At 39.5% G+C, this 11851-nt stretch overlaps 1 protein-coding gene across 2 annotated transcripts; it reads left to right on the top strand.

The window, feature by feature from the left end:
- Positions 1-626: 626 nt before the first annotated feature.
- cnih4 (cornichon family AMPA receptor auxiliary protein 4) lies at positions 627-6812 on the top strand. Of its 2 annotated transcripts, XM_039805351.1 has the most exons (5): positions 627-736; positions 1400-1468; positions 2992-3104; positions 4442-4582; positions 4696-6812. In XM_039805351.1, the coding sequence occupies exons 1-5, from the start codon at positions 635-637 to the stop codon at positions 4721-4723; spliced, it is 453 nt and encodes a 150-aa protein (XP_039661285.1). In that variant the 5' UTR covers positions 627-634; the 3' UTR covers positions 4724-6812. The 2 variants fall into 2 exon arrangements, with proteins under 2 accessions (XP_039661285.1, XP_039661286.1); XM_039805352.1 differs by lacking the exon at positions 627-736 and having other exon boundaries at positions 1382-1468; positions 4696-4830.
- The last annotated feature ends 5039 nt before the right edge of the window (positions 6813-11851 follow it).

The raw sequence follows: 11851 nt of genomic DNA, 5'->3' as shown, positions 1-11851 counted from the left end.
GGTTTGACATTTGGTGGAAACATTTGGGATAGTGTAAAAACACAACTCATAAAAATATATAACATAGGTATGGTCGGTTTTAGACATTTTAAAGCAGAAATGTTACATATTGTACCTTTAAGAGAATAAATCGTTATGCAAGTACTTTTACTTTTAATACTTAAAGTACATTTAAAATGAGGTACTTTTTACTAGGCTATTTGTAGGGTTGTCATTTTGGTACTTCTACTTTTACTAAAGTATATGTGTCTCTGGTTATTTGTACTTTTACTTAAGTACTGAGATTCAGTAGCCTACTTCCTCCACCACTGTTTATTTCTGCTATAAAATTGGGATTTTCTAACATCGGGGTTCTATGGGGATTGAATTGTCTCATGGCCACTCGAGGCAGTTCAGCCCAGGAGCTGCCACTTCAATAACAAGCGTGACATTCACAAATATACTTTTCAGCAATAAGCATCTTACTGATATATTGGTAATTAGCTACTCAAGCTAATTCATCTTAATTCAGTATCAGAACAGTCACTTAACTTTGTTTTGACTGTCTGTCCAGTTCCCAGGGCGCACACGCTCCACTCCAGTCCGCTAGGTGGCAGTAATGCAATAAAATAACTGTATCGACAGCTGACCGGAAATGAAAACAAATCACAGACGGAAGAAAAAAAAAATGGAAGCGGCAGTGTTCATTCTGTCACTTGTGGATTGCTGTGCACTTATTTTCCTCTCTGTCTACTTTGTATCCTTTTCGGCTCTGTGATTTCTGGCGGGTGTTGAGCTTTATTCAAAGCGGCTAACGTTAGCTGGCAGAAAGCTCCTTATGAATTCCTTTCTGCATGTCAGTACGATAACGCTAACGTTAACTAGCTAGCTAGCTAACCGGTTAGCCGCGCTAACGTTAACTAGCTAGCTAGCTAGCTAACCGGTTAGCCGCCTTCTTACAAGAGTCAGACGGGCTAGCGTGAACTAAGTTAAGATTAACCTGTTTTAACAGCATAGTAGGTGGATGACAAGTTGTGTTTAAGGTGACAAGAACATTTAATTAAAACCCAAAGTTACACGGAAAGCTTTAAATCAACAGAGCGATTGTGTACATCGACCTATATCCTTTGTCATTTTACACAAGTGTCACTGTCAGTTGGATATGGTCAATGCTTAGCTAAGGGTTGCTAGAAATATGTTTAGAATCCATGTCTGAAGTGAAGTACACATTAGATTCAGTGTTTCTCCTAAACCTATCACTAATCACAACATCTTGTAGGTTGTCTGCCATGCGTCTATTTTGTCCAGTTGAATGAAGCTGATAGAAGCAGGGAATGAGGACATTGACATAAAAATACATTTTCTTTATTCAACACTTACAGATTGTATAAAGTTTTTGGCACCTTTACTTGAAGCTCAGATTATCACCCTGTCTGATCTAGAATGTGACTACATCAATGCTAGAGCCTGCTGCTCCAAGCTAAACAAAGTAAGTCATGTTATCCTGGATTATTGCTGTCACAGATTTTTACACCTTTTTATTTATGATGCCTTTTTTTGTAGTGCATGGTTTAATGTATTATATGATGAATGAGGGTTTTTCCTGCATAGAGAAAGTTTTGGTGCCCCCCAAAGAGGGAGCAAGCGCCAAAGGAAGATCATGAGTGCCAAAACATCTGCTTTTCAGCAGCCAGCCTCCCTCTCATCCACAGCTGCTATTTTTTAAACATGCGGTTGGCGCTGATAAACCAGCTAAAAGCTGTATGGTTTCGACTGGACCTGAATGCTCCGCTATAAAGCTAGCGCAAATGGCATCTCCGTTTGAGTGGATTTATGGTTCTGTGGAGAAAAATTTACACTTCACAACGTTTTGTATTTATAACACAATTGTACTATTAAATGAGCTACAACAGTAATAGCAGTTTATGTAAGTCACTCCTAAATTTAGGAGCAACACGTGAAAAAAGTTACAGTCAATCCCTGTTGATATTATTTACACAAACTGGATTTTGGGGTCATGTGTAGTATGCCCAGGTCCAGGATGGGATAACCCCCTTACTGCATTATATTCCATTGTATTTTATATTTTGAATTTTAACCTGCCAGCAGGATTTTGTGTTTTCCTTGACATAAATAAAGATGTTGTCGCCATAAATTTGTGCCTAAAAATCAATCAGAATGCAGGAAATGAAGTCTTTGGCGCTCAAAACTTCCTGGCCAAGGACCCCCAGATTCCCATATGTGTTCCCCAAAAGGCCCATTCTGAGCCAGGAAAAACCCTGTGAATGCTATTAAATTGATAAAGCGGATTTTCACGTCTGTATTTATAGATAATTCAAAGAGATGTTATTAGGTCAAGGTTTTTTTATTTGTCATGTCTACAACAATTACAGATTAGTTGGCAGTGAAAGTGTTAAGCCGTGTGTGTGTTTGTGTGTGTGTGTTAAATAACTATTAAAAGAAAATTATGCAAGTAAAACATATTGCAAAATAAATTAAGTAATTTGTGTAGACAGTATTGTAAATGAATACATCTGAATGTAAACTTAATCTAAAAGGAATGTAGTCAATGTATATTTACATAATGAGAATACACACACCCACACAAAGGAGTAAACTGTTGTAAGTAAAAGTATATAAAATTAAGGTTTAATGGTAAAGTGACGTGATAAGCTCAGAGCCTAAGAGTTCAAAAGTCCTATAGCCTGCGGGATAAAGCTGCCCCTGAGGTGAGTCCTACTAACAGTAGTTATTCAGGCAAGGGCTGTGGTCTTTTTGGGGACAGGGACTAGGGCTGGGCACTGTTTACATTTCTGTACCGACACTGGTATTTGAAATTCGGTGCCGGTACCACAACAGTACCTTTTTTAGTTACTTTACCTCTGTAGTAACAAAAAATAGATTTTAGTTGTAAAAATTGTTTATTTACATTTTATACACCACACAAAATATAACCCCTCTCCCTCCCCTCACAAACCTCTACAACCTATTAATGATATTTTGTGTTTCCAGTGGGTTATTCCAGAGATGGTTGGCCAGTGTCTCTCCACTATGCTGATGTTGGTCTCCATGCACTGGTTCATTTTCCTCCTCAACCTGCCTGTAGCAGCCTGGAACATTTACAGGTATGTTCATACTGTTGCTATTTCCTGCATTGTTTGTGAGAGAACATGCTCTTCTGCAGTGTTCAGGTGCTGCGGTTGCAGTGGGGGGGTCGTGGGGTCCTCCCCCAAGACATGTTGACTAGACTATGCATTTTCACATAATTTTAGACTATTATCATTACAATATTCATTAAATCACACACACATACACGTGTTGTTTTTCACATTACACTCAAAAAAGTTAAACTAATTTGCTCACTGACGAAGTAAATGCGATGTCCTGAAGTAATCGTTCACATTTTTGTGGGTGATCGCACTATAAAAAATAATAATCCCAAAATAACATTATACAAGGCTTATAGGAAAGGGATTTGAACTGTGATTTGCTCATCCTCCCAAAGTCAGGGTGAAGCCACTAACCAGATGTAGGTAGGTATTGGGTATTGTTCCGATTCTTTTAATTTTAGAACAGGATTAGAATTGATTTATATTTAAATATAACTAAATATTGTTTCTAGAGCAGCAACAGTAAAGTTTACAACAGCCAAGTCACATATACACTTATTAATATCTCACTGGAAATGGATCTAAAATGTCAGTAAAATAAATAACATAGACATTACTTAATGAAGTTTAGAGAGAATGAGGAACACATACATCAGTATCAGTTCTTCTTCCCTGATACTGATAGCTGTTGTAGATGTTACATGCCCTAAAGTTCCTCAAAAATACAGTTCAATCACAACTGAAAATATGCCTCATTGTGTGTGAATAGAGGTGAATAAATATATTTGTTTATGTTGCAGCGAAGTGTCTAGCCTGCCTATGGTCCCCCATAAGTCTCCGATGATGCAAAATGACAATTTTTGCATCATCAGAGTTTTTTTTTCCAGACACACAATACAGCTATCTCTCGTATCAGGGGGACATGAGGGAGGGAAGCATTCAAGTCATTCAAAAATACTACCGGGTTTCTACTGATACAAAGCTTAATGCTAATCGGTGAAGTTCCCCTTTAAGTTTACAAGAATTTGCCAAACTTTTAAGATTTGTGGCAAATTAAGATAAACAGTTAGGCTACATACAGACAGTTTTTGTTTTCGCTTATTCATAACAGTTTTGCTTAACAAGCGCGCTGTGGTTGTATAAAAGTTGACGAGTTGACGACAACTCCAGTAAAACGTTACCTTCACTTCACCTGGTTCACTGTCTCTCCACCGTGGCCTCTGATCTGCTGTCCACAACCCGATGGTGAATTGCAGGACTGGCTGATCTACTATGAACGCGGCCTTTCTGACCAGCTGTGGTGCAGTCAGGCTCGTCGGTTTACTGTCTTCTTGTCCCTGTTGTCCCTGCAGGTATGTAAAGGTTCCGATGGGAAACATGGGCGTGTTTGACCCCACTGAGATCCACAACCGAGGTCAGCTCAAGTCCCACATGAAGGAGGCCATGATTAAACTGGGTTACCACCTGCTCTGCTTCTTCATTTATTTGTATAGGTGAGAGCAACCCCATCTACAGAGACAGCAATCAGCTTACAGCCCGTATAATAGTTGTGGCTGTACACAGACAGTTCTGTATTAACACCTATCTTTCCCACCTATTTTTCCAGCATGATCCTGGCTCTCATCAACGACTGAAGCTCCCAGCAAGCTGCCAAATTCTAAACTCCACTGTTTCCCCCCTTACAGCCTGCTCCTGTACTGTATGCATACAATCTTTCATAACAGCAGAAAAAGAAGAAGCTTACTGTTATTTGTGTTGTTATGATCTAAGAATTTTGACTTTAAAGTGCTCATATTATGCTCATTTTCAGGTTCATAATTGTGTTTAGAGGTTATATCAGAATAGGTTTACATGGTTTAATTTTCAAAAAACACCATATTTTTGTTGTACTGCACATTGCTGCAGCTCCTCATTTCACCCTTTCAGTTGAGCTCTCTGTTGTAGCTAGAGAGCCATCTTTGTTGGGAGCCGCACATGCGCAATAGCTAGGTAAGGACTACTAGCCAGTCAGAAGCAGAGTATGAGGGCGTGCCATGCTAGCAGCTAGGCGAGCATCATAACCTGTGTTACAAAGTGACGCAGGTTTGTCTCTGAAGTAAAGGCTGGACTACAACAGAGCTGTTTGGAGCAGTTCGTCAACAGTGTTTTCTGTTGGAGATGGTTAGTCCCTTTGGAGTGGACTTTGGGCTGTATGCACAAAAAAAGATATATAACATAATAAAGGACAGGGAAAAAGCCAAAAAACATAATATGAGCACTTTAATACAATACTTAGGTTAATAATTAACCATTTAACATTCCGTACCATCATGATAAAAGCTCATACAACAGCCTGGTGTTTTATTGCGAAGGGGATAAGTAATAGTGGTATTTTTTTTCAACCTTTATCTGCAACAGTTATTCATTAGATCATTAGAGTGGCTGTAAGAAATGATAGACATTTTCACAGTAAAGTAAGCATGTAGGCCCCCTAGAGCAGAGAAAAACAGAAATAGCCAGTGAAGAAGTCATCTATTACCAAGCACAGTACTGTGTAATAGTCCTCTGTCTATCTGAAAATAAGGTGGAGTTTTTGAGTGGTTTTTTTCCCACCAAAGCCAAATTGGGAAAAATGTAAAGTGCTTCAAATCTCAAAACATTGTTTTTTTGTTGTTGTTGTGCCCTCCCCACACAGTAAAGGTGCCCATCAGTGTTCAGTTCACCTGCTGACTGGGAAGGACATACCAAATGATTCACATATTTTTCGTCCTCTTTTTGACCAATCTGTATGTGCACATTTACAGTCACCTCTCTGTCTTGTCATATGCTGCTGTTGTTGCTTTTTTTTTTCTCTGAACTTTCCAAGTTGACATCACATTTGGTTAAAGTATCCAACGTTTTTACAATGTAATGTTAAAATCACAGGTTTGTGATAGTATTGAAGTGTGAAATTGTGCTGCAGTGATCATCAGATGGTGGATCACTAAGCCTATTCTGAGACTTTTTATGCATACAGGACCTGCCAGACTTCCAGCATCACACTCCATCTCTGATCACTAACCACAGCTCCGCACACACACACACACACACACACACACTAACACAAAATATTTGATTAATATACAGTCATATTTGCCTCAACATGTGTATTTATGTGGGTGTATTCAGTGACGTGCAGTGACGTGGTTCTGCACAGAGTAAAAGACAATCACACCCAACCACACAGCAGTCCTCATCTGTCACTGTGTCTGGGCCAAAGTCTTGTGATGTGCTGGAATGATCACAGAGCTCGATGCTGTCTGAACTTCAATGGTAGAGTGTTTTGCCAAATAAAAGGTTCAATTCGGTCTTGAAAGAAGTGTATGTATTGTTGTATTATTGGATGAGTGGCAGTTTCAATAAGAACAATTTGATTTGATGCCATGCACTTACGTTGTGTTTACTGAATGACCTTTGCAATAAACGCATACTGTATGTTAAAGTCTGACATTTCCTGTTTTAAAGTTCCCTACATGAACAGGTGTCTCAGCTTTTCACTAGGACGAGAGATGTGTGCGTGCACTCCTCTTTATTTGGTGTGTATTGTATTGTGTCATGACTGTTGATCCATGCCTGCTACATGTGCAGGGATTCTGGAGCCATTTCTCTCTTCAGTTGGGGAGTACTGCTGGTGAAAAAAGTTCATGTCTGATTCACACTAAACTGTCTTTTTTTTGTTTCATAAATAAAAATGTAGATAAGTTGTTTGTCTGAATGCTTTTCAATTTATTCTCCCTTGTAGTTTTAAGGTTAAATCCATTTTCTGTCAACTATTCAATCATTTTAGCCATTTTATCACTGTTTGTGTCCTCACCAAATCTAATTGATTAAGTTCTTTCAAGAAACTATATCACTAGTGGAATAATAACTTCACTCTTAGCTTTTTATAATCTAAAATGTAAAAAACTAAAAACACAAACCACAACACATTTTAGGTTAAAAATGATTGTGATCATTTTATAAAACGGAATTATATAATTAGAATGATGAAACTGTCATTAGCCTCCTGTATCTGAGGATACTGATGTCCATTGGACTAGTTAATTAAATTAGATTTTAGAAGAATTTACAATATTACTATTATAATCTGAGGAAAGTAAGGTCTGTGAATAAATTTATATTTCAAGCATGAAGTAAGCCACATTAGCTAATGTATGTTTACATATTCGTATCTAACAAAACTCTAATTTGTGTAACGTTATATGGTCGCCAGGGTCTGAACGTGTGTCATTTACGCGTTACCGTGCGTTCATGGACATCAGAAAAACGTTTTTCCGAGTGAAAACGTCACCATTCACGTAACTTCCTGTGGGAATCAGAGGTGGGAAACTCGGGCTGGATTTTGATAACCGAGTTCCCCAGTCGGTGACGCGTTGTTGACAACTGACGTTTGATGGAGGCGACTTTGGTTCACTGAACATATTTCAATGATAATAAACCGTTTATTGTGGACAAATGCCTCTGCCAAGAAACATGCACAGACATAATATGTTATAAATTATTCATAAATAGGCCTATGTATAAAAAAACACATTATCCGTGTCTTTTCCCGTTCGTTGTCCTGCAGATAACAAAAAAAAAACACCTGGCGATGTGCTGTTTGGATGCTCGTATAAGAAAACAGCAGAAAATCTTTTTGTTATTGTGGCCTCCATGTTTGCACACACCTGATGCTCTCGGCTACGGCCAACCGTTGGTGGCAGTCATGCAAAAAGTTGTTATGCCAAACGGCAATATAACAGAAGAAGAAGAACACGCATCCCGACCATGTGAACGCTGCCAGTCGGAAAAACAACGTAACCACAGGGGCGGTCCCTGTTATTCCAAGGTGGCATGAACGCAGCATTATTATGGATCCCACGTAACTTCCAGGCAAGTCCTGCCCGCAAAATTACAAATCCCACTATGGCCACGCCAAGACCCGCCCTAAGCAGAAAGCAGCTCGATTGGTTGGGGTTAGGCATTTGACCTCGAGTGGTTAAGGTTAGGATAGCCGATTGATCAGGGGATAGGCCCTGAACAAATGAGGTTACGTTACCTTACGTAAGCATGGACGCCTGGCCAATAAATGCTATTGAAGGGCGGGTTTTGGCGTGGCCATAGTGGGATTTGTAATATCGCATCCCGCCCTACGAAGCAGGCCGATTGGTTGGGGTTAGGCATTGACTTTGAGTGGTTAAGGTTAGGATAGCCAATTGGTCAGGGGATAGGACCTGAACAAATCGGGTTACGCTACCTAAGCGTAAACATGGACGCCTGGCCAATAAATGCTATTGAAGGGCGGGTTTTGGCGTGGCCATAGTGGGATTTGTAATATCGCATCCCGCCCTACGAAGCAGGCCGATTGGTTGGGGTTAGGCATTGACTTTGAGTGGTTAAGGTTAGGATAGCCAATTGGTCAGGGGATAGGACCTGAACAAATCGGGTTACGCTACCTAGCGTAAGCATGGACGCCTGGCCAATAAATGCTATTGAAGGGCGGGTTTTTGGCGCGTTCATGCCACCTCGGAATAACAGGGACCGACTGGTAGCGTTCACATGGACGGGATGCGCGTTCTTCTTCTTCTGTTATATTGCAGTTTGGCATAACAACTTTTTGCATGACTGCCACCAATGGTTGGCCATAGCCGAGAGCATCAGGTGTGTGAAAACATGGAGGCCACAATAACAAAAGATTTGCTGCTGTTTTCTTATACGAGCATCCAAACAGCACATCGCCAGGTGTTTGTTTGCGTTATCTGCAGGACAACGAATGGGAAAAGACATGGATAATGTTTTGCTTTTTTTATACATAGGCCTATTTATGAATCATTTTTAACATATTATGTCTGTGCATGTTTCTTGGCAGAGGCATTTGTCCACAATAAACAGTTTATTGTCATTAAAATATGTTCAGTGAACCAAAGTCGCCTACATCAAACGTCAGTTGTCAACAACGCGTCACCAACTGGGGAACTCGGTTATCAAAATCCAGCCCGAGTTTTTCCGATGTCCATGAACGCACGGTTTGGCGTGGCCATAGTGGGATTCGTAATATCGCGTCCCGCCCTACGAAGCAGTCCGATTGGTTGGGGTTAGGCATTGACTTTAAGTGGTTAAGGTTAGGATAGCCGATTGGTCAGGGGATAGGACCTGAACAAATCGGGTTACGCTACCTAGCGTAAGCATGGCCAATAGTAGCATGTGCATGCTATTGAAGGGCGGGTCATGCCTAGAAGTTCCGTGGGTTCCATAATAACCAAGGGGGTAAGCTTCGCTTCAGAACTCGAAACTCCGATGGCGCCATTTTGTTGCTACAAAGCGATCACCTCTTGTTAGCATTCCACTGACCGCCATTTTTTTTTTACGTCACTTGACTGCGAATACCTTTACATCTGAAGCGTTTAAAGACTCTATTTGTCCATTGTTTAGTTCTAAAGAAACACGACAATGTATAAAAGGCTCCATTACCTTGTACCTCACGTTATGGCTCCGTAGCAGACGTTTTTGAAAAAATAGGCTAACGATTGTGTCATAACCAAGTGACTTACTGTCGCACAGTAGAGGAATTACCGTATAGTACAGGAGAAGCTCGCAGGCAGTTTCGACTTACATTAGCTGTTTAGGTTTAATTACTAATGTTAACTAGCATGTTAGTTAGCAATAATTAGCCTGTGCCTATGTTATCTCCTTACATATACCTACGCTCTCCGTCTCTGTAAGATTGGAAATTATTGAGATTTCTCTTGGCACAGCTACCAGAAGACTTACAACTTTCAGACACGTTGCTCACGTCACATTTACGTTGTCTCTGTCAGTTGGAGGCTGCGCAGTAAAGCAAGAGATCACCGGAAAAGTGATTCTAATAGGCTTCACTGGTCTCCGTCCAGAGCAACGGGATCTGTTGGTCCATTATATATATGTGAATGATAATAACGCGTCATTTACATATTGGCTTTTTTAAAACAAATGTGCTGCGTTTTTCTTTTTATAATTATTTTTGTTAAGTTATGACAAGTATAATTCCATGTCAACACCGTGGCAAATCACGGATCGATGAGACCACCTCTTCCTGCGCAGGAAGAGGTGGTCTCATCGATCCGTGAGGAACCAATCCGTGTAAAACAATAGTTGACACAGCGCTGTGTCAACTATTGTTTTACAGTCTCTCTCCAGTGACGTTACGCCGATAGCTTGATGCAGAAGTGAACATGGATTACATTACTGTTCTATACACAATGAGTCATCAATAACATTGGTACTAAATATTTGCGCCAGAGAAATGGTAATGTTACTGTTGTTCATTGTAGGTGTCTATATTCACTCTCAAGGACAATCACTGCCAGCAGAGCCGGCCCTAACCAAGTTGGTGCCCTATGCAAGATTTCAGCTCTTTTTGGCGCTATTTTTTAAAACATTTTCTCACTATTTTCAACACTTTTTTTCCAAAGTTGTTGTCACCCTTTTCGGCTCTTTGTCGCTTTTTTCAACGTTGTTGTCGCTTTATCAACTTTATTTTGACGTTTCTGTAACTTTTTTTTGTCTTTTAACGTTTTTTTTTCAACGTTTTTTGTCACTTTTTTAAAAACGTTTTTGTTGCTTTTTCCAACGTTTATCACTTTTTAAAATGTTTTTTTGTTGTTTTTATTCATTTGGACTGCCGGCGTCCCCTGAAGGTTAGGTTTTGCTTAGGTTTTGGTTCCCATGGAAAGTTTTTAGTTGAACGTTCCCAGAACAAAAATATTTTATATATAGATACTGAGATTTGGTAATAGTTTATTTCAACCAATTACTCTTTATATATATATATATTATTATTATTTTTTTTTTTTTGTTCTCCCACTTGACTCTTAAAAATAGAGAAGTAACAACCTCTTCTGCCTCTATGGACCAGCCTCCTCTGGTATGCATATATTATTAACAATTAACTTTCCTACTCAGATCCATACTGCAGTATGAGCATCTTGCTCCCAAAACGCTTCTTGTCCTGAATCTCTAGGAGGATGGTGATTAAAAAGGCGGTGATGATTTAAGGGGGCGGGGATACATGTGGAGAAAATGTGGACAGAGGTGGCCAAGTCAAGTTAGCCAGACAATGCCAGAGTCAATACAGGTTTTAAACTTGTCCCTTCAAAATAAAAGCATGAAAGTTAGTGGACTAAAGAATATAAAAAACTATTTATTAAACCAAATTTTAATAAGATATTCAATTTACTGTCTGCTGAAGCATGATTTGATGTTTGAGATTTTGAGTTTTTCCACAGCTTTTTGTCAAACAGCAATTTTGTGCATTAACTTTGGCTTCACAGTGATCATAATTTGTCACTGAAAGAATATGAAACAGACTTCATACAGGCTATTAATAAAGCCTTTGAAGCTCATGAAGCATACTCAATGGTAGCTTACATAGGACTTTGCTGATGACATAAAAACCCAAATCTTAACTCAAGGTACACTTACTAGCTATGGCCATAACTTTCAACCGTACCTCAAGGTCTTCATTAATGGAGTTTACTTTTTTGTTATGGCATCATCTACATATCAACTGAGCAAACTCCATCCACTGCTGAAGGCCATGAAAGTCGGTCGAAAGCTCTGTAAAGGCTAGTAAGCATACCTTGAGAAGTTCATTTTTAAAGTTAATTTAATTGCCATTTCCAAGATCGAGAATAAAGGTTTATGCTCAACAGTGTTAAATGGACTGTATTTATATAGCGTTCTAGTCTTAACGACAACTCAAAGCGCTTTTACATAGTGCAGGAACC

The sequence above is a fragment of the Perca fluviatilis genome, chromosome 7, assembly GCF_010015445.1.
Source record: "Perca fluviatilis chromosome 7, GENO_Pfluv_1.0, whole genome shotgun sequence".
Lineage (NCBI taxonomy): Eukaryota > Metazoa > Chordata > Actinopteri > Perciformes > Percidae > Perca > Perca fluviatilis.
Note: the sequence above shows the minus strand (reverse complement) of the source record. Positions and strands in the feature narration are given on the sequence as shown.

Bases quoted from the DNA above. Each gene is read 5' to 3' on its own strand.
- cnih4 (XM_039805351.1), top strand. From the start codon at position 635: ATGAAAACAAATCACAGACGGAAGAAAAAAAAAATGGAAGCGGCAGTG. The intron at 737-1,399 runs GTATCCTTTTCG...CTTGAAGCTCAG, and splicing joins TTTTCCTCTCTGTCTACTTT to ATTATCACCCTGTCTGATCT. The intron at 1,469-2,991 runs GTAAGTCATGTT...TTGTGTTTCCAG, and splicing joins GCTGCTCCAAGCTAAACAAA to TGGGTTATTCCAGAGATGGT.